The sequence below is a fragment of the Euprymna scolopes genome, chromosome 34, assembly GCF_053919585.1.
Source record: "Euprymna scolopes isolate OS-2025 chromosome 34, ASM5391958v1, whole genome shotgun sequence".
NCBI classification, from domain to species: domain Eukaryota; kingdom Metazoa; phylum Mollusca; class Cephalopoda; order Sepiida; family Sepiolidae; genus Euprymna; species Euprymna scolopes.
Window position 1 is genome coordinate 56,522,279 of NC_136515.1, and position 24,617 is coordinate 56,546,895.

At 33.4% G+C, this 24,617-nt stretch overlaps 1 protein-coding gene across 1 annotated transcript in view; it reads left to right on the forward strand.

Moving 5' to 3' along the window:
• Positions 1–12,103: 12,103 nt before the first annotated feature.
• The window catches only part of LOC145259245 (uncharacterized), a 53,123-nt gene continuing 40,609 nt past the window's right edge, over positions 12,104–24,617 (forward strand). The window contains exons 1-2 of the mRNA XM_080117085.1: positions 12,104–12,220; positions 14,000–14,489. Coding sequence (XP_079973211.1) covers positions 12,104–12,220; positions 14,000–14,489 — 607 coding nt within the window. The remainder of the gene's footprint in view (positions 12,221–13,999; positions 14,490–24,617) is intronic.

Below are 24,617 nucleotides of genomic sequence, written 5' to 3' on the forward strand. Positions count from 1 at the left end.
AATGATTGTGCACCAAATTTTATTGAGTTGGAATTCTTGGAATTGATATAAATAATGTGCTAATTTTATTTATTTCAACATACTTTGTGTATATATATACAGGGTGTCTCAAAAATGTACTCACACTTCAAATGACGATAAAACTTTTATTCATGAACAATGAAAATTTGAATAGCTTCAAATACAAAAACCAAATGTAATTAGAGAATAATAATCACAAACTTTCAAATTGATAAACATTATTGTCCAGACAATGTTGATAACAGTTGAAGTGTGAGCGCATTTTTGAGACACCATATATATATTATTATTTCATGTATCTACATAAAATTTTATGCATCTATTTTCAGTATAAACTTCAACAGTGCTCAATACATGAGCAGAACTAGATAGTAAGTTTTAAAAATATATATGGCAATTAATCTACACAGAATTTTCCATGTTTCAACCTCGTGAGGATTCGTCAGGCTACTGTATAGAATTAATGTTACCACATGCTTTTATATATTCACATGATGCTGACTTCCTATTTACAATGCATCCCCACGGGACAGAGTTAGACACCAGGGTCGTTTTTTAATGTGGAGAAAAGGAACAAAAATAAAAATTGTCTCAGTCGTGAAGGATTTCTCTTCCACTGACAGAGAACAAGACATTGAAGTGTAGCATCTGGAGAACAGATACTACACTTTGAGATATTAAATTTTTTATTCAAAGGAAAAAAATACAATAGGGAAAATGAACAAAAAACTAAGGCATAAGGCCAACTCGAAAAGAAGGGGGGGGGGTGAGGTTGGTTGATCCATCTTATCTCTATTGTAAATCTTAAAAGACTTTTCTCTCGGCCAGCGTCTTTTATCATGGTTACCCTTTTAAATTTGTATTTAGGTGTGTGTGGTGGGATGGGGGTGTTCCTACTTAAACCCAATTTTAAAACATTTTTTATTTATATCAAAAAATACAAAAAAGATAACAGTATTAATAAAATTTCATTTGTGTAGAGGGACATGGGAATTCACTGTTTTCTTTGTTAATTTTTGGAGGAAATAGAGCCATTTTTTTCTTTGTGTTAGAAGATGACCTTATTCAAGTATGTCCATTTATATTTTTTCTACAAGTTGATTTATTTGTTTATTTATTATTATTATTGTTATAATCATCATTATTGTCATTGTCATCATTTTTTTAAATTTATGTGGTGCTATCATATGGTAAAATTTATTTTGTGTATACATATATTTGCTATTTCACTTTTAATAAATTTTGTGAATATATCTAAAAAAATGTATATTATAAAAGCATTAATAAATTTTGGGGTTATATATATATATATATATATATATATATATATATATATATATATATATATATATATGAAATGTATATTTATAAATGCAGGAATGGAAATTTACGTGTGGTTGCTGGAGACTATGAACTTTTACAAATTGACAATTCTGAACAGGTGCGCTTTCCAGAGAAAGTTGTAATTGTAAGTATCCTGTTGTATCATTATAATATCACAAATATCATATATTATTATCTAATGGCATTGACAAACCTGTTGTCATTAGATCACACAAGTTAAGTGACATCGAGTCTGACCAGTACAAAATGGGTGACCACTTGGGAATGTTAGGTTTTGTGGAAAGATAACAACATCTCTCTACAAAAACTATCTTATCTGACCAGCATATTGTGGCATGGGGACTAATGATGAGAGATAATTCCAACATTTTTACCGACTCCAATACAATTACCGATTCTGTCCTAAATTCCAGATTCCAATACAATTACTGATTCAGATTCTTTTAAAATCTAAATGTTTATTTAGCTATAGAATTTTTATTTTGTAAATTGTCTGATTACTGTAAAAACCCATGTAATATGTACATATATTTTCACAAGCGTAAAAGTACACTTGTGGGTGAGTAATATATAAAATTTAATTTTGCTAATAGTTTAAAATCAATAAATATTAATCATTTTACCAGAAATGTAAAATGAAGTTTTAAACAAACATAAAAATAAATAATAATAATAATAATAATAAAAGAATAGTTTTTGGCATTAGAAAATAGACACCAGACTGGTTTCTTCTGTGGAAAGCAACTATTTATTAAGTCACCTGACGAGGACTTCTGGTTTTAACCAACCATTTGTTCGAAAATTTATCATCTCTAGTGTTGCGATTAAGTAAATAAATTTGTTTATATTAATAAAAATATATCTTGCTTTTCTTTTATTGAGCACTCTTAATAACCTCATTAAATTCATTAGTTATCATCTTAAATATTAAATGTTTATTTTCATATCTACAACTACTACTGTTTCATACTCATGCAATCACCAGTGTAGGAAGTGATAATTAGTGCAAGTAGGGAAATTTGAACCCAGTCATAAAGTCACCCTTGATTCTGTAGGCTGATATTCTACCCCCAAGCTAGTAGAAATTAATACTGGAATTGAAAAGTACTTATAAATGAAAAATCAGTGGGCATAAACAGTAAACAGTCAGAGAGTATTGAATTGCAGGAAGTTAGAATGTTGCAGTTACGCTTAGATTAAATGCTTTTTCTTAATTTCCTAAAGAGGATTCAGCTTTATTTTCTTCAAGGAATTTTTTTATAATATTTATTTTTTTATTAATTTCAAAAATTATTTTTATATCTACAGACATTAATGTTTCATACTTACGCAACCATCATTATAGGAAGTGACAATTACTGCCAAGGCATTGTTCCGTTTTTATGGCATACTTCTGGGGTTTTTTTTTTTGGGGGGGGGGGTTAAGTTATCCCTCGAAATTATCAAAGACATTTTACCAGCCAGGTAATATTTAACTACATAAAATAGATATACGAAGATTTATAATTTAAATGTGATATTCTATTTGTTTCATTTTATTCATTGGTCACGTCACGTCACGTCACGTCACTTCACTATCCCGATATTCTACATGGTTAACATTATATATAATTATCTTATCATTATGGGAGCCCAAAGTTTCATGAAACAGTGATTAGTGTGTTACACAAGAGCACAAGAGTATCGATCGGTTGTCAGCCTGTTATGGAGGGAAAAACAGTATGCCTATAAGTACATTGTTTTTCCTCCATCAGAGTACAAAATCGATTGATGCTAACACAAGTGAGTGTTGATAAGTTGTCAACGCTATGTTGATAATTCTTTTTGTGTTCAGGTCTAACAAGCTAGTCAAAATCGCTGTTTCACAAAATACTGGGTCCGATGATTAAAAATTGATTGTATAATTTGATTAGATAAAACATATTCGCGGTTTGCTTGAAAAAATCAAGCACTCTGATTAATTTTTCTGCAATCATAGAATATATATATATATATATATATATATATATATATATATATATATATATATATAAAGTGAAATTTAAGACAAGATAGCGTAAATATAGGTATATATGTATTTATTTGTCAGTTCAATAATGAAAAACATCATATAGAAAGACAGGCTACAAACTCTCTTTATACTTAGGCATTTTGAAGCCTAATACTTCTCACCAGAAGAGGAGAAAGGAGATAGGTTACATATATAGGGAAATTAGATATCTAGCTTAGGATATATTAGGATGGAAATGTTTAAAACGCCTATTCTATATAATGTTTTTCTTTTTGAGGATGGAGTATAATGTAAAATGAAATTTAAGACAAGATATAGTAAATATGGGTATATATTTGTCAGTTCAATAAGAAAAAACATCATATAGAAAGAAGGGTTATAAACGCTCTATATATCTAGCATTTCGAGACCTAATGCTTCTCATCAGAAGAGGAAAATCGCCCAAAGTCTTAAAGGAGTCGCCCCCCCCCACAAAATAAGGAGATTGTTATGCTTGGTTGGATAGTATCATGACAACAGAACATATACAACATTACACCCTCCAAAACAGAGGAGGTAATATCTGGGTATATCACTCCATAAAAGGAGAAAGTAATGCTTGCAAATCATAGTAGCAGAAAAAAATATTATCAACCCACTTCTTCCCCAAAAGGAGAAGATAGTAACTGGGAATATAGTTGCATGATAACAGACCAGTTTTCGTTTATCACTTTTATATAACTATCAAAACGATCTACAATTACTTCAATCAATAATACAACATAATACTTTAAAATACGATATAGTATTAGAGAAACATTTATTAGTAAACATTTCCTCTGCTAGCTGCAAAATACATACTAATATGGTTGAGTGCTGTCCAAATCATACGATTTTGGACCAATTTATTTAGACAAAAACTACAATAAAAATCACAATAAATAATTGTTTGTCTTAGACATGGCGCCCTATTTGCTTGGGAGATAGAGAGGGGTCGAATGTCATTTTTTTTACATCAAAATCTTTTGCATACTCTAATCTAAACACTATCACCAAAATATCACATTCACTCCATGGATTTTGTTGCAATATTTTTGGCATACTGAGAGGCTATGACCATAAAGATTTTGACAATTCTGTTTTCCCTATTGAACTGACAAATGAATTTATATATACCTATATTTGCTTTATCTTGTCTTAAATTGCATTCTATGTTATGCTCTACCCTCAGATGTTGAACTTCTTATATCCTGATAGATCTCTATATAAAGAATCTATTCATATTCTTTAAACCCATTGGATATTAGTTGTCTGGCAAAGCCACAGGGAAGACAACCAAACAAAAAAACTTCAACTAAAATTCATCCCAAAGTAGCAAAACTGAAGCTGGCCTGCAGGACACTATATATACATAGTAGGCAAATTTGGGAATATTTCATTGGTTTAAAAATATAGGTTCTTCTTTACCAATTGCCATAAAATTTTAACCATAAAATAGTATTATAATCTTCATCAGGCCTGCAAATTTTCATGTAGTTTCGTCCCATAGAACCAAAGATATGAGCATTTCAATATTCAATTTGGCTACCAGTTTAGATAAATCTATATATATAGATAGATAGACAAATAAACCACCTTTCTGGCAATTTTATATGTTCCAAATCTCAGCAACTATTGATCAGAATTTAACAAATGAAGGCTCGTTAGAAAGGTAATGACCTGAATTGTGTAGTGGGCTGTGACATTTGTCCTTAAGGTCGCACATTTAGGGGATCATCCATCACCCAGAGCCTATTTTTGGCACTTTTTACAGCCAATAAAATGTTTCAATCATAGTCATTTGTTTTCCTAGTTTTGCATATGAATTACAAAATATCTAATATTTCCCCAAAACCTCTGGCTTTAATGGAGGGGAGATTAAAAGTTGATGCTATGGTTTCAAATGATCGAAAATAACAGCAAGGGGAGACTTGATTCCAAATATTTCTCACATGTTATAACTCCCCTCTTTGATTTTCAAACACAAAGTAAATTTCACATTGTATAAGGATTACTTGATACTGGAGATATTCATAATCGTACCCTATTTCCAAAAGAGGAGAGATATAACATATAAAAAATATTTAGAATCAAATCTCCCTAAGCTTGTTATCATGTCTAACAGGAGGCTATGGGGAGTTAAGTAGCGAGATGTCTGTCCACATTACATTTAAACTTCAGCAGATTAGTAAAGTTAGAGAAGCAGAAAACAGGAAGGGAATTCCAAAGTCTAGCAATCTGAGTGTCTCAACAGTCAAGGGGTAAGAATTGATTGTTGAATTAGTCGGAAGTATGTACATCAAGGGAACACAAGTGCTATGAGTTCATCAGAGCACATTCCATTAAAGTACTTGTAGAAGTAATGCAGGGATGTCACATTGTGATAATTGGACAGAAGTTGGGCTTCGCCAACAGTTTGGTATTCTGTGTATACATCTACAGATATATTTTTCCTATGATAGATGGTGTATAAAACATAAAACAATGTTTTTCTAAAATAATTTTTATTATCATAATTCAATATTTCAAATGCATTCTTCATCAGGAATGATTCGGACTAAGGAAAAATGTATTCTTAATGAAGAATGCAGGGCATTTGAAATACTGAATTATAATAATTTAAATTGTTTGGTACTTATGGTCCTGCTATCGTCAGAATCTTTCGTGTGGTTTACAGAAAACACCGGAAGGTGCCAAAAACCTGAGCACCTTAACACTTGTACAAGAAATCATAAAGAAAACATTTGTTTACTATCATTGTTTTTTTTTTTTTTTTTTTTAAATCTAAATGTTTATCTTGATTTGAACAAAAGAATCATAAAAGGTCATAAAAAAAAATCAGTAAAAAATCAAAAAAAAATTTTTGGCATCAGTTGTTTGTCATTCCAAAAATATTTATTCATGAAGTTTACCTTACAATGAATGTTTTTTATTTTAATTTGAATTTTCTAAAAGTTTCGTAAAAATTGTCCAATAATTATTCAAGAATGTTATTTTCATTTTTCAATTCATTTTTCATTGAAAATGTTATCATTTAATTTTTTTTTCATTGAATTAGCTTCATATTGACAGAAATAACATATTTTTTATTGAAAAAAAATGGCCAATGCTTGCAACAAAAAAAAAAAAATAAAATATCAAAACTTTTGTTTGTCACCGCCCAGACGATTCCGACGATAGCACGGTTCTTTCACTGCATAAGTACCATTAAAAAAAATTATTTTATACTTCATACACCGCCCATCATTTTTAATATGTACATATTTCCACAATCATACATACAATGCAGCCACATACATACCACGCCAGCGATCAACAGGAAATATTTTATGTATGTGGTCTACATTGATTGATTATGCAAAAACCATCATCAAATGAATAAATGAATAAATGCAAAAGCCTTCTTCGTTTATCACTCACTACCATCAAAACGACCTACAATTATTTCAATCAATAATACAATATAATACTTTAAAATATGGATAGCACTCGAGGAGAGATATTTATAATTAAATGTCTTCTTTCTTTTTTTTTTTTTTACATGGAGGTCACCACTTATCAAGGCCCGGAAGCCACTCAGGGTAAGGGTTATTGGGTGTACAGTAATCAATGAGATAGTATCGTAGTAATCGTTAGTATTGGAGATCTGATAAAGTGTCTTACTTAAGGGGGCGATTCATCAGGAATTTGTGTATGTTGAACTTGAAGACATCCAAGTTGTAGTCAAGCAGGAAGCAGGCAAACGGAAGAGAGTTCCACAAGCGTGCACTTCTAAGAAAGAAGCTTTGTTCATGGAATCTACATTTTGATTTAGGCACAGATAAAGAGTGGGGAAAATTACTGACAGTGGTTTCAGCTAGACGGGTGTTTTTCGTGAAAGATTGGCAAGGGGGGACCAGAGATTGGAGCTCAGACGAGCACTTGCCATAGAAATAACGATAAAACAAAGACAGGCTCACAACGTCTCTTCTGTGGGAGAGAGATTGCAGGGAAGAGAAAAGGGCATCCCCCACTAAGCCACAAAGTCTATTTTGTACTCTGTTAAGGCAGGATAGGCTGTTTTTAGTAGCTCCAGCCCAAATGTGGCAGCAGTGCTCCATCCTTGGACGTACTTGGCTTTTATACAGATAGAGAATTGCATCAGGGGTGAGATATTTTCTGGAGCAGTAGAAGGATCCCACCATTTTCCCAGCGACCTGGGCAACAGACTTGATATACGTGTTCTATTTAAGATCAGGAGTAAAGGTCAAACCCAAAAGCTTGTCAAAACATGGAGTCTCCCCAAGACGAGAGCCATCCATTTCAATTGATGCCAGATGGGGATCAGAGTGTTGATGATGTAAAAATAGGAGCTTGGTTTTAGATGCATTAAAAGTAACCAGCCACATCTTCCCCCACTGTACCATGTGCTTAAGATCAGAGGAGAGAGAATCAGAAAGAACTTTGTCATTTACGGCCTTTGATGTGTTGCCATAGATGGCCGTGTCATCAGCATAGATGTTAACAAATGATTTAAGCATGTGTTTTGGGAGATCATTGATGTAGATCAGGAAGAGAGTTGGGCCCAGTTGTGTTTCCTGCTAGCTGCAAAATATATACTAAAATGGCTGAGTGACCTCACGATCTTGGACCAATTTATTAAGACAAAAATTACAATAAAAATCACAATAAAGAATTGTTTGTCTGAGACATGATGCTCTATTTGTTTTGGGAGATAGGTGGAGAGGAGAGAGTTGAATGTCATTATTTTTTACATCAAAATCTTTTGCCTGCTCTAATCTAAACACTATCTCGAAAATACCACATTCACTCCATGGATTTTGTTGCAATATTTTTGGCATATTGAAAAGACATGGCCATAAAAATTCAGGCAAACCTTCTTACAACCATGGGTGATAAGAGCGAGCTAATCAGAAGACAGAATATAAAATGTACTGAATCTCTTAATACTTCAGTGATAACATTTGTCTTGACACGAGAAGCCCACTATACTCTGCTGATCCTGACTGGATTAATTCTTTAACAAGAAAAGAATTTCTGACTGAATTTATGCTGTCACTTTTTTCTTTTTTTGCTTGGGTCAATTATATTTTCCTATTACAAGAATGGCTCTACACTTAACCCTATTTGAAAGACCTCTAATGGTTTCAATTAGGTTTTGTTTACAAAAATAAATGCACATTAATAATGATTGAGAGTGGGACAATCAACATTCAAAAAGAAAGAAAAAAATGTTAATGGGATATGTTAATAAGGCAATTACAACCTTTTCCTAAATGTCAGACTTCTCACTATTTTTCTACTCAACAAGCAGGTCAGAGTGGGAGTTAAAAGTGACATCAAAATTAAAAAGATTGAGATGGAATGTGGGAATGGATGCCATCCTCTATGATAGGAACAACATTTAGGGATGCTTAAGGACAAAACAAACATAGGGAGTGGGTATCTTTAGAGGCTCTCTAACATCAAAAGACAAAACAAGATTAGGACTCATTCATTTCACTAGCTAAGAGGCTTTTTAAAATTTGCTAAAAGGGATGGATTCTGTAGAATTCAAGACCATTCATGTTATGCTTAGGCAGGAAACACAAACTGGTACCTGGCTCCTCGTTGGATGTACAAACTAGTGTCATGTATCCACTTCCTATCGCATCTGATTTTTATTTTAAATTTATGCTTAAAGTAAACAACCAAATCCCAATTAGAAACAGATCCAACTCCATAAACTTCATCAAGATGTGTAATCCATGCAACTAGGATAGCTAGAAAAACATTTTTCCTCTATAGACTACCAGGGTCTACTTTGTTGATGATGGATGCTACATCAAAGACTAATGGCTGCTCAGCATTTATGTGAGCTACTACTTCTCTGACATACTTCCAAGGTTGTCAAACTTTGCTGCAGGTGAAAAAGGCATGCTTAGGCATTTCTTCTTCATGATCCTCATAGTGTGGTCATAAGTGATCGACCCTTGAACTATTTCTACATAATTTGTCATAGCAGGGGAGTGTGTTCTGAACCAGTTACCAGGTCGGAGAATACTCTGAGTTCTTGAGATTAGTTCTGACTTGCCCCCAACTCCACTGAGAGCGAATCTCCTCCTGAGACCATCTCAACCACTTCTCAAATGAATCTGAAGCTGCTCTCTAAGTGAATTTGAAGTGGTACCCACTACTAATTTCCATATAGTTTCTTTCTGGGCTGTGTTATGTTTTTAATGTTATCTAAATGCATAAATGTGAATTTTTTTTCCAACTTTTCCTAACTATATTAACCTTAAAATCTATGATGCAATTAATAAATTATCATTCTGTAAATTGTAATTTGCACTGTCATTTGAATCCCTTGACCAGTAGCAATCTTTACTACTTGCTCTGATTATTGCGAAAGTATGAAACACTAGTGTCTGTAAGTATAAAAAAATAGTTATTCATAATTATTTTATCCTTTAAAAAGTTCTTAAATTGAGCAATGTTTAGGAAATAAAGGCAATCCATTGGCCATGTGCGAGATCGTGATTTCCAGTCACCTGATAACTATAATTTGTCTTAATAACATTGTGCCTGCATTTGGCTTTATAAATGTTAATTTCCCTTGATTCTCATGGCAGTTGTTGATGACTTAGCAGTAACCTTGCTAATGGAGTCAAAGGTGGCTTCATGACTGGATTCAAATCCCTAAACAGTAGCGAACCGTTACTTTCTGCACTGATGATTGTAAAAGCATGGAACACTAGTGTTTGTAGGTATAAAATTTAATTTTATATATATATATATGAAAGCACATTGGGTATTATCTAACAAAATGTTGCCAAGAAAATGAACATATATATATATATATATATATACATACGAGGGGCGTGCAAGAAGTAATGCCCCTGACCCACTTCCCATAGTAGTAGAGCAACGAAACTTGGCATAGTTATTAGTCTTTCTCTACATAGGACCCACTCAGAGTTATGCATTTTTCCCATCGTTTGATGCAGCTCTGGAGACCGTTTTTGTAGAACACCCCAGGTTGGTCCTCCAACCACATCGTGACTTCAGAAATCAAGGCTGCATCATCTGGGAAACGCTTTCCTTTCAAAAACAACTTCATGGCTGGGAAGAGGTGAAAGTCAGAGGGTGCAAGGTCAGGAGAGTAGGGAGGATGGGGTAGGATTTCATAACCACACGCCCATACTTCTGATCTGGCGACAAGCGAGTTGTGGACCGGAGCGTTGTCCTGCAGGAGGAGGGTACCTTTGCTGATCTTGCCCCGCCTCTTGATTTTGATAGCTTCCCTTAACTTCCTCAAAAGTGAAGCATAATAGGCTCCTGTAATTGTGGTACCCTTTGCCAGGAAATCTGTCATCACTACTCCGTCCTGGTCCCAGAAGACTGTGAGCATGACCTTGCCAGCGGAGGGCTGCACCCTTGCCTTCTTTGGAGGTGGTGAGTCCAAGTGCTTCTACTGCATTGACTGGGCTTTAGTCTCTGGACCCAGGTTTCATCCTGTGTAATCAGTCTTTTGAAAAACTTTGACTCATCTTCTTGGCACATCTCCAAATTTATCCCCGAGCACTCGACACGTTCTCGCTTCTGGAATGGTGTGAACAATCTAAGAATCCATCTGGCAGACACCTTATGCATATGCAAATGGTCATGAATGATAGTTTCCACAGACCCTGTACTAATCTTGATATCTTGGGCTATTTGGCAAATAGTAATGCGCCAATCTTCCAAAATGGCAGCCTCAACTTGACGGACAGATGCCTCATCAATGGCAGAAGGGGGACGACCAGGTCTGGGAGCTGTTTCCACAGACTTCCGGCCATGTTTGAATTCACAATGCCAGCGTTTTACAAGGTCATATGATGGGGCATTATCACCATAAGTTTCTTTCATTTCATCAAAAGTCTCTTGTGGTGTGCGTCCTTTCAAATACAAAAATCAGATCACTGCTCGACATTCAACAGGCTCCATTTCACACTTGACTCAGTTCAAACACTTGTAAACAGAAACCATAATAAGTTCAGAGCTGTAATTTGCCACATAACCTGTAGAAATATAAATTATTGCACATGCAAAATTTCAGCTAGATCAGACAACTGGAAGTGGGTCAGGGGCGTTACTTATTGCACGCCCCTCATATATGATATATATATATATATATATATATATATATATATATATATATAGGGTGCGGAAAAGTCCCTGATCTTGTAAAAATGTTTATTTAACAACTAATAAAGGATGAAATCAAACAAAAATCATTACACAATATCGTAGTAACCCATTTAACATTTCTACTAAATTATTATTCAATATGACCGCCCTTGGCTGCAATTATTCATTCAAGTCTTCTCCTGTTTACTGTGGCACAGAGGGTTTCTTGGGGAATTTTGGTCCATTCTCGGTTAAAGGACATCTTCAGAGTTTCCGCATTATCGTAAGCTGTAGTGCAAGTCTCCTTCTCTAAGATGGACCAGACACAAAAGTACACAGGGTTTAAATCTGGAGATGAAGGAGGCCACACTTCTTTCCTCCAAAAAGCAGAAAAGTGACTCTCACATCAATCATGCTTTTGTTTGCAGTGTAATAGGGCGCACCGTCCTGTGAAATGTGAAGGGCCTATCCTTGAAATGCTTCTTCATTTCGATATTGGCAGGAGTAAAAATATCCTCGATGTACTAGTTTGCGTTAATTTTTGCGCCTTCTTTAACAAAAATGGGAGGTGATCTCCAATTCTCAGAGATGGCAGCCCAAACCATTACCGAGCCAGGTTTTTGGCGAGAGAAAACAGATTTCACAGAATTTGCTATCCGTGCTTTTTGCCAAAATTCTGTGATTCTACGAGTTGAATTTTGGCCTTGATAGTGAACATTTTCTTGTCAGAAAAGATGATTTCACCAGCGTCGGTGCCATCCTTCATTCGATTCAAGAGAATCTCGGCTCTTTCCAACTTCTTTTGTTTTTGTAATGTTGTCAGTTGTTGTCTGCTCATCATCTTCAAGAGAACAATTTGAGATCTTTAACAATGGTTCTAATGCTTTTTTAGTCAAGTTTCAAGCTCCTAGCCATTTCCTTCATGCTTCTCTTGGGGTTCCTCCTTATTCGCGCCTAATGACTTTAATTTTGGATGATATACGAGTAGTTCGGGATCGTCCACATCTGGGTCGATCACCTGGTGTCCCAAGGTCTTTGTAGCACTTTACCACACCCCGAACTATCGATTTTGGGGCTTTTAAGAGCTTGACAATCTCTGATTTTGTCTTTCCTGTGCAATTTAGTCGGATAATAGCCTCATGTTGACTCATTTCTACAAAACAGAAATTAAATGTAGGAAAATTTGGAGCTGAAACATAAAAATATATGTATCTGCAAAGACAATGAGCCAAAAAGTAGACAAATCTAAAAAATAAATAAAATCTTATTTTAATTTCTGAAAATTCGATCAGGGACTTTCTTTGCACCTTATATATATATATATATATATATATATATATATATATATATATATATATATATATAAGAAGGGAGTTAAAATTTTGCAAAATAGAATTTGCAACATTTATTATTCAAAACAAGGGTACAGATTAAAACATGTTTCTTTATTTCTATTATTCAAAGAATAACTCTTATCCGCAAAGGAAAATAATTCTTATACTGATGCTCTATCTTGAATATTGAGTATTTTCATCTGGTTAGGATTATCTTATAAATATTAGTATTAATGTTAGTTTTCAAAATTCTTTAATTTGTAAACTTGAATTTCTTATATATATATATATATATATATATATATATATATATATATATATATATATATATGACTACTTCATTTACTCACATAAAATTAATATACGGAAGTATAGATTTATGCGTAAACTTTAAGTATTTACTTCAAAAGTGCTCAATACGTATTGTATGAGCACTTTTATTGATAGTACACACATGAAACTCTAGTCCCCTTTGAAGTAATCTCCTTCAGCTGCAATGCACTGGTTTTACTGTTCCAACAACTTCTGGAAGGTTACATGGAAATCCTCTTTTGTGAGTGTGTGCCTTCCTCAAATCTCTTATGCCACTCAAAAACTGATGCTCCATACGTTTCTGTGGCATTTTTCCAAATTTAAAACAGAATTTATTGCATATCATTCTTCTAAAATGTCCTTATGAACAGTGTTCAAAATTACTAACCAAAGACCCACAAAGTTTATATTTTCTTAATCAGCATTGCACTGTATGTATAATATCTAAAAATAAAACAAAAGTATTAATTCTTTGGCTGTCAACTTTACCAGGTTTAATCGAGGGAGGTGGGTCGATTTTTCAGCCATTTCCAATGTTATCTATTATATAAAGGAGAGGTGAAATAGGGGTGGGGAAGAGGGATGGGGGGAAAATGACGAAAGGGAAAGAGAGAAAGGTAGAGAGACGGATTAAGAGAGGTTGAGAAAGATAGAAGTTTTTATATAAATACGTTACACACACTAAACCTCTTATATTTTGTTTTTATAACCCTGGGCAATGCTATCCCTGCTCGTATATATAGTCTTACTAGTATATATATATAAAGCTAAAGTGACCTTATAAAAATAGGAATGATATTTTTAATTGCAGCATCCTGGTTTCAACAGAAGTCTTCGAGCTTCCCCAGATGATTTGTCGCTATTAAAGCTTGCTGAGTCTTTCAAGATAAACCATTATGTTCGTCCAATCGACCCTTTTCATGAACCAGAAAAAATCTTCAACACCATAAGTGAATTCAGACAGAATAACATTACACTATCGCCCAAAAACATATCAGAAGAAAATTTCAACACTAGTAATGGATTCATGCAGAACAACGTTGCACTGTCACTCCAAAACATATCAGAAGAAAATTTCAACGCCAGCAATGGATTCAGGCAGAACAACATTATAGTATCGTCCAAAAATATATTGGAAGAAAATGTCAATACTAGCAATACATTCAGACAGAACATTACACTATTGCCCAAAAATATATCAGAAGAAAATTTCAACATCAGCAATGAATTCAGGCAGAACAACATTACACTGTTGACCAAAGATGGAACGTGTTTCATAACTGGTTGGAGTGACACACCCGGTTAGTATTCTTCATTTTGTTATATATCCCTATTGTTCTTGTGAGTCATGTTTGCAGCTGTTTTCTTGATTCATTTTTCTCAGTTAGGCTTACGCATCATGAAGGAGACGACAACCATCTATCATACAAAAGACAGTTCTTTTGTATGTCTAATTAAAAGTAAAAAATAAAACTACAAAACAAAGAACACCAAAGTCATATATTCTTGATCAACATTCTCTCGGTTGAATAATATCTAAAATTTAGAAAAATGTATTCATTATATGGCTGTCAACCGGGTTTGGTTTCGTCAGAGGGGGCCAGGTTTTCAGTGCTAGTCTAGTCTATTATATAAATGAGAGTTGTGTCTGTGTATATCTGTGTGTGTGTATATATCCAGAAGAAAATGGGCTTGGCAGAGGAGACAGAGGGATTGCAAAGCAGGAGGGAGAAAATGCAGAAGGGGAAAGAGAAATATAAAGAGCCGAATATAGAGAGATAGAGAGATCAAAGTTTTAATAGAAAAATGTTACATTTTTGCCTCAGGCAATGCCTGGTAACCCTTCTAGTTTTCACTTTAAAATATATTTTACAAGCTAGGTTACTCAGCATTGTCCCGGACAATAAAAAACAGAAGAGGTTAAAAAGTGTTAATCCATCTCTCTATCTTTCCCCATTTCACGTTTGTCCACATCCCTTTTCCTCATCTTTCATCTTCGCCTACCCCATTCCTCTCTACTGAAAATAGATTCACCTCTCCTTTATATAATAAACTAGCAGGGCTACCCGGCGTTGCTCGGGACCGTATTAACAATGAAAAAACAAAAGCAGATATTGAACATATGTTTTATTCTTAGGGGAGAGGAATCTTTCATCTCAAGTTTTAGCGTTACAAACAAACATTTGTCTTTTGTATATATAGATAAAATGACAGGTTTTTTTGGGGCCCCCCTCGAAGATAACTGATCAGTTGACCAACTTCTAGTGGTCCGTTTGACGTGAAATTTCAATATTTGTCATCCGGGTGATGGGGCTTCGATATGATACCAAATTTGTCAAGTTTGGTTCCGTCTTTCAAAAGTTTTAGCGTTACAAACAAACATACATACATACACACAGACGTTTGGCTTTTATATATATAGATAACATTGGAAATAGCTGAAAAATTGCTCCCCCTCCCCGCTCCCCTGACGAAACCTGGACCAGTTGACCCAACAAAGAATGAAAAATTTAGTTAGTAACAATCATATCTGCATATACACTGTTATCCCACCTCCACAGTAAATGGAAAAATAGAATCAGATGCTAGCATCAGTGAACCGACATAGGTATACATATTAATACCTATCATTAAGCTACATTTATAGACTATATTTGAAACCATACAATTTCTTACCAGTGAACAATCATTCATGTCTCTACAATAGTCTCATATCTGTTGCTAAAAGTATTAGAAGTTTTTTGATTAACTTCTTTAATCGAATGCTATATTTTGGTACTATCATAATTAATGATGGATGAAGCCAGATTGTTAGATTTTGGAAAATATAATCTAACCATATTTTATTTATAAATTTACCTATTTCGCTCTTCTGTGAAAAGTCCTTTTCAATCATATAAAAAGTGTTCAGATGATATGCTTACTATAAGGGAGAGGAGTGAACCAGATGGTGCAACGTCTTTTTTTCTTTTTAGTGATACTATGGGTACTAGGTAAATGAGTCTCTTGTACTTGGTTTCAAATCATTTTGTAATACATTTTCAGTTTTAATACTACTAACTCTGTTTTTTTTCTATAGTCATATTATCTATATATATAAAAGCGAAAATGTATGTATGTATGTATGTATGTATGTATGTACGCTTTTCCTTGATGTCCACAAAAGGCTTCTTTTAGAGAAGCGCTTGCTCGGTTCACAACTTCTTAAAACTTTTTATATCATCTATAAGTTGTAATATCTCGCACTTAACCACGGAGCTCGCCTGTCTATTTAATTTTATTGACTTTCAAACGTTAATTATTCCACATTTCCCGCATTGGCATGCGTTACATTCGGTTTTCGGTATAAACAAAAAGCGAAACTCGACTCTAATCACAGGCCGAAAGCCAGTTGTCTCAAGAGAGCTAAGTCTATATATATAAAAGGTAAATGTGGTGCACGCGTTTTTATATGTCCAAGAAAGGCTTTTTTTGCTGGGGTTACTATTTCTTAGATCTTTTTATTTACTGTGTAGATTGTAATATCTACGATTTGCAAATGCACGTCATGTCTAGATTTATTTATATCGACTTTTACAAAATTCTTGCTATTTCAGCTTCTCTTGTATTGGTTCAGCTTTTCCATATAAAAGCAAAACTAATCTGAAACAAAAGCAAGGTTCCCGGCTTTCGTCCTGGGAACGTCCAGAAAGCAATGAGCTTTAGATCAATGTGGGGTAAACCCCTTATATCAGACAATTGCTATTCATTTGGACACTCCCCTTTTTATGGGGGAGCTGCCCCCCCCCAAACGCAACATCTTGGGGAAACAAAACCAAAAAAAATTACCGCGCAGCCAAAATTGGGAAAACAAAACAAAAAAAAAACTGCATCGCAGCAAAAGTTAAGTGCGGGATTTCATTCCCTCTATGGTGTGATGTTTGACCTCATTAAATTCACGAACCTACCACGTAAGTTTTTAATCGTTAAATTCAAACACTTTTCAGTTACTCTCCTGTCCTGGCTGAGCGATAAGATACCAGTTCATTTTCCCTTTCTTTTCCACCTTCGCATCAAGGCTTCGGATCCGAGCCTACCTTCTTACCAAAACTTTTTTTCTTCTTTTACACGGACAAACACATGGGCAACGCCAGACACCCCTGCTAGCATATATATAAAAGACAAAATGGCCGCACGCGTTTTTGTATGTCCAGCAAAGGCTTTTTTTGTCAGGGTTCTTGGGGGTGTCACTATTCTTTCAAACTGTTTATGTACTCCCTAGATGATAATACCTACGATTTGCGAAGGGATGTTATATCTACATTTATTTACATCGACTTTTATAAAATTCATGCTATTCCATCCTCTTGCGTGTTTGTACGTGTTTTTCGTATAAAAATGAAACTGAATTGAAAGCGAAGTCATCTTCCGGGCCTTTCATGCTGGGACGTCCAGTTTTGATCAGCTTTGATCAATGGGGGGAGGGGGAAAGCCCTCATATCAGACAATTGCTATTCATTTGGACACTCCCTTTTTAAAGGGAGCTGGTTGTCCCCAATATCGTGTGGAAATGAAACTGCAAAAAGCTTAACTGGCCTCCAGCCAACATTCGTTTCTGCAAGTCAATTTTTTGATTGACATCGCTAAATTTAAACACTTTTCACTTCCTATGTCTCCCTAGCATAGCAGTAAAATGCCACGTTTTCTTTCACTTTCTTTTCTGCCTAGGGGTTTGTTCATTTTCTCTTTTACATCTACAAACACCTGGGCAACACCGGGTACCCCCGCTAGTCTATATATATATATATATATATAAAAGGCAAAACGTATGTGTGTGTGTGTGTGTGTGTGTGTGTGTATTTATTTTGTATGTCCGGCAAAGGCTTTTGGAGGGGGGGCACTTGGGGAGGGTCACTAATTCTTACAACTTTTATATACTCCCTAGATTGTAATATCCCCAATTTACGAAATGAGGTCGTCTTTATCTTTTATTTGAGCGACTTTTATGTTACAAAATTTGCGCTATGATTTCATTTCTCCATGGCGTGATGTTTGACCTAGAAAGCAGACGTTGGCGTTCGTTTAAGCACCTTCTCTTTATACCGTTTAATTTCAACCTTTCTCACTTCTCTATCTGCTTAGCGTCGCTGTAATGCGTCACACTTTCATTTCTGCCTTCACCCTAAAGGCTTCGGGTCCGAGCTTACCTGCCTACCAAAACTTGTTTTTCTTTTACACCTCTAAATACCCGGGCAATGCCGGGCATCCCCGCTAGTCTATAATATAAAGGGTAAAAATCTGTTAAAATGTATGTATATATACATGTTTGTATGTCTGCCTAAAACTTTCGGCAGAGGCGATGGATTTTCAGGAGATCAGTATCGTTTTGAAGTGCAGCCTTTCGAATGATAAATATCAAAAAATTGGCTAAAAACATTAATTCCTTCACCTTCAACTGGGCATTTTTCTATATGATGAGGGTCACTTTTTTTGCTGATAATTTCAAAAGTCATTGCCTCTTACAATTGACTGGCCTTAATTTAAACCTTCACCACTTCCGGCTTGACGATGGATGCAACCGCAAAGACGACACTTTTCTTTCACATTGTTTTACTCCTTCACGGTACAGATTCGAGCCTGCCTGTCTACTAACACTTTTTTTTTTCGGGCTCAACACACACCTACAAACATCTGGTCAACGCCGGACACCAAGGCTAGTATGATATTAAATTATAATGCTTTTTTAATTGTTCTATTAATTCCATTATATTTAGAATTGGATATATTAAAACTAATTTTTTTCTTATATCCAGATATAAGCAAGGCATCATTTTAGTATTGTTTATTTTTATTGAATAAGTTTTCATTTTTAACGATTTGGTATATTAAATATGGAAAGGATTATTGATTGTCTTAACAAGTGGTTTCTGAAACTGGAAAAATAACTTCATTGGGATTATTATTTGAAACAATTTGAATTATATCACAAGGGTACATATATATATATATATATATATATATATATATATATATAATATACATATATATACACATATATACACATATATATACATATATATATACACACGCACACATATATATATACACATATATATATACATAATTTATACATATATATGTACACACACACATATATTAATATATATATATATATATATATATATATATATATATATATATATATATATATATATACTAGTGTTGGGACGATTCCAAGATTTTTTCCGATTCCAGGAAAATGTTGATTAACGATTGATTAACGATTCCGATACCAAGTACGATTCCAATTCGGATTCCAATTCTTGTGGAATTGTTGTTTTGAAATATACAATTATATAATCGAAAGTTTTTGTATAGCGAAAAAAATTGGTTCAGCGAAAAAGTGGAAATACAATTAAGGGAATTTGTAAACGATTTGATTTTTTTTGTAAAATTTCTTTCATCTATCTTCTATCTATCTATCTATCTATCTATATATTTAAAAGCGAAAATGTGTGTCTTATGTATGTATGTATGTATATGTGTTTGTATGTGTGTTTGTGTGTCCGCTAAAAACTTTCGACACACAACGAAAATTCACAAACTCGGTATCATATTGAAGCTCCATCCTTTGCTCGAAAAATATAGAAAAATTGGCCAAAAACGTTCATTTTTTCACCCCGAAATCACCAATTTTCGACGGGGGGGGGGTCAACAAAAATGCTCCTCTCGTGACGACGACCGGTTCTACGCATGTGTCAGATGACGTCATGACCTGATTTACTTTAAATAGTTGAAAACTAACTAAATTTCATGTACGTCGCGTTAGCTCAGTTGGTTAACGCGTTGGTTCATTATCTAAATGTTTTAGGTTTGAATCGTGGTGTGAGATGTCTTTTTGTTTTTTCGATTTTTTAAATTTAAATATTGAACCAGTGTTATTTAAGCCATTTTTCACATAACATTCGTTTTTCTGTTTTTTTTTTTTACTTCGCTTATCCACCCCCGACCACACACCCAAAAATACTCGGGTACCCACTGATTTTTTTAAAATTTAATATCGAAACAGGCTTATTTAAGCCATTTCTTTTTTGTTTTTTCGATTTTTACATTTAACATCATTCGTTTGCCTTATGTTATTTCTTTTTGTGTTTTTTTTTTCAATGTTTTGATTACCCCGCACCCTCTGCTTAAGTTTTAACGTTGTTTTCTTTTTTTACTTCGCTTATAACAAACAAACCTGGTCATTGACCTCATTTGCTGAATAGCCGTGCGCACACCTGTCAATTTGGTTCTTACTGAAATAAATTCAAACATCTTTCAGTAACTCATTCTGGCTGGCCGATTTTATTTTCAAACTTCACCTCAGGGCTTCAGGTTCGATCCTACCAACTTTACCCTCCCTCCATTTCTTTTTTATTTAACACCACACACACCTACAAATACCCGGGCAACGCCGGGTACCCCCGCTAGTTGAAGATAAAAATCAAAGCAAATATTTTCACCAGGAAATTAATAACAATCAATTTCAGGAGTTATTTTATATATTAAAAAATATAAAGAAGAAGTAAGTCATAATTCAACAAAAATACAATAGCATCAAATTTCAAGAGGAATAACATGTTTTGTTTATCTTTTGATATTCATTTTTTTTTTGGTTTGTTTTATTTTCTCTTTATCTTCGATAACTCTTTAAAATTTAACATTTTTTTTTTGCAGCTTCAATCGCTAACTGATTTTTATTCCACTTTCTAGAATATTCTTATTTCTAAATGAAATTTAAAAATAACTAAATCTTTGATTAAATTTTTAGTCTTTTATATTCAATTGTTCTCAAATTATCCTTATTTATTTATTTGACTTTTAAAAAATATTTTTAACAATAATAATGTTATTTTTTTAAATCTAAATAAATTGGTTTATTTCTATATTTATTTTTATTATATAATTATATACTTATCGTCCTTTAATGTTTGTTCTTATTTAATGTCTTAATTTACCTCTTTATTTCTATATAAAAAAAAAGTAAGGGCTTGTTTTACTGTACACAGATTCGAAAAATTTGTCACAAAACAAATATAGAACCAAATAAATAAAAAACTAGACAAAATACAGTTAAAACCCCGCCGAATATATGTCAGCCTAAGTCACGGTAACATATATTGATTGAGTTAACAGTATTTTGCATAGTTTTTTATATTTAATTCCTTTTCTCAAACTTACCATGTCAAAGAGAGAGTCGAGTGCCATTTTTGATTTTCCAATACATCGCTGTATGTTTTTCGAGTTGAGTAAACATGTTACATTAAATAAAAACACTAAAAACATATCCAGTTAGGTAGAAAAGTAACTTATCTTGCCTTTGATAACATTTATTCGTTCTATATTTGTTTCGTGACAACTTTTTCGAGTCTATGTGGACAGTAAAACAAACCCAAAAGTACATTTCTGGTAATTGGGTGAAATTGAGATAAGTAGGTCCCGCAGACGAGCCTCGTTCTGACATTCGGAGAATTTAGGTTAACAACCGGTGAAACTACCGAAAAGTAACCCTTTTGAATGAAGATGGATATAAACAATATTTTTAAAATGTCTTAGTTTTACTTAAAAAACAAAATGTAAACATATATAAATAAAATATTTTAGAAAATAATTTCTTAATTTTAAATAAAAATTGATTGTAAAGAATTTGTTTTTAAAAAATAATTATTGAAAAAAGATGTAGTGTTTACATAGCTGGTTCTTTGGGATAATGTGGGGGGGGGGGCGCCTGAAACATCTCTTCCAAAACGAAAAGGCTTTAGTGTTTTCACTATTTTAAAGCGCTTTTTTCTTTCTTTCTTTTTCTTTGTTTTTTTTTTAAAGTTTGAAACAGTAAGTAGTCAACTTAGAACAACAAAAATTCTTTAGTGCTTAAATGTATTGTAATGCTTTTATCGGGGTCGAAAAACGTTTTCCAGCACCATATTACTTCCTATTTACTTGCCTCCCCACGAGGGCAGAGTTAAACACAAGGTCGGTTAAGCAATAAGCATATATTACTAAAAAACGAAATGGTGAAATATAAAAGCAAGTTAAGCTAAAAGTAAAAAAAAAAAAAAAAAAATTTTAATCCCTCAAGAATTAAAGAAAGAAAAAAATTCAAAGAAATTTCGAACATTTATTACTATAAACATAACGAACAAGTGAAAATAAAGTCAAGATAAGCCAACGAAAAAAGGAAAACAGATTTTTTTAAACAGTAAAGTTCAAATGTTTATTTGCATGAAGAAGCACTGAAGCAGTGAAGCACTGAAGCAGTTGAACGAATTTTTTTTTTTTTTTTAAATAAAGAAATATTTTTGTAAATAAAACAATTCGGAGAGGTTAATTTACTTTCTTTATCAATCATGGGTAGAGAGCCACCGGTGTCACATTCCACGTGACCAAACTGTTCAGATTTTTCAGAACGAGGCTCGTCTGCTGGACCTACTTATCTCAGCTGCGTCAATTTGACTTTGCTTGTTTTATTTATTTATTTATTTTTTTTAATATAAAGATTGACAAGACATTTTTCATTTACTAATGAGAGTTTTCATTCAATTACCAATGTAAGAGTGTCGGTAAAGAAAAAAAAAAAACTTTCCAAAAGATAAGCGCCCCCCTTTTTTTTAAATTTAATTTAATTTTTTTTTTTTTTTTTTAGTCACCAGTTGGAAAAACCACTGATTTTTAACACGATTTACTCGCAATGAGAGCACTGTAAATTTTTTTCTCTAAAGGTTAAGTATTCATCAACTTTTTCATGGACTTGACTTAGGCTGTTTTAAACTTCGCTCACAAATGAAAACAATGTTACCTCGTGGCCCCTAAAGTTTGAGTGCAAGATAACTAATCATGGGCCTCGAAGTTTCGAAACAGACAAAACAGCGGACAGCAGCGCAGCGGCGCGCCTATATATGTGACGGAATAAGGAAAATCATTAAGATAAATAACGATTACCTTCAAAGTAGTTAATAAAATTCTTGTACGTCATATTAAATATGTTATGAAAAGTTCTATGACGTTTTGGTATTTCTACACTTTATCGCCGAAATTGGAGACACCATTTTATTTCACGCACCTGCCGTTGAAATCCAAGGGAGAAATCAGTATTTTAAACTATGACGAAGCATGAAATAAATAACAAAATTAAACTAAATAATGATTTTTCGGTTTCATTTAAATTAATCTGTTGCTGACCCTTCAAAGTTGCTTTAACTCAAAAAATGTTTCATCAAAATTATTTATTTATTTGAAAAAAAAAACAAAAAAAACAACAACAACAAAAAGACTATCTTATAAAAATCCAATGTTGCTTTCATTACAAGATTGTTTTATTAAAATAATATTTTCTTACGCAAACTTTTCAATAAATGTTTTTGCAAGCATATTTTGATAAATTTTTATACAGTAAAATCTTTCGGGTTTTCAAATGGCGCTCGCCTAGTTTAGACAATGATGAATATATCCTTTTCATTTTCTGTTTTTTAATATATATATATATATATATATATATATATATATATATATATATAGCTTAATGTAAAAGGAAAAGAGAAAGTTCAATTCCACAAAAAGAGACTTATCCGGATAATGCCAAGCTCAACAATTATTATTGGAGCTTATACAATAGGACAACAAGAGTATGAAATGAAGACACAAAACTATGTATAGGTAGATATAGAATGGATCATTTATTGAATAATGGAATACAGGCAAAATTTGAGGAATAGAAGGGACTCTTTATACCAGGGCATTTCGAAGCCTAATGCTTCTCATCAGAAGAGTAGAGAAGGTGCTAAGTAGCAAAGTACGATACGAATAATGCTAAAAAACTATTAAGCCCCTTAGGCATAGTGACCTATAACATGACTAAATGCAAATCTAGGCAAAATAATAAGGCAAGATCGAATCATAAGTATGATATGCCAAATACTCCTAACAATGAAAAGCTCATACAAGTTGAACCGACACCCCCAAAAAAATGGACCAGAAGAAAGTCCAATATTTGGTTTAAACCCCCATATAATAATAATGTCCAAATTAATATCCCAAAAGAATTCTTTAAATTAGAAGATTCTTTCAAGCATCCTCACATATACAGCACACTCCTAAATAAATACTCTATTAAATTATCCTTCTCAACTATGCCTAATGTAGCACAAACTATTATAAGCACTAATAATAAGAAAATAGAATCAGCGCAGAAAATAATTAATGGCATCCCTAGTCTAGCCCAACCAAACTGCAATTGTAACGCCCCAAATAGCTGCCCACTGGAGAATGACCGTGTACACTCAGACGTCATATATTCATGTACAGTAACAGAACTCCCGCCTAATACGACAGCTAATAACCTGACAGCCCAAACCTATAGTACGTTACATCAGAGAGGATCCATATAACCCAATAGGCAATAGTACACAATC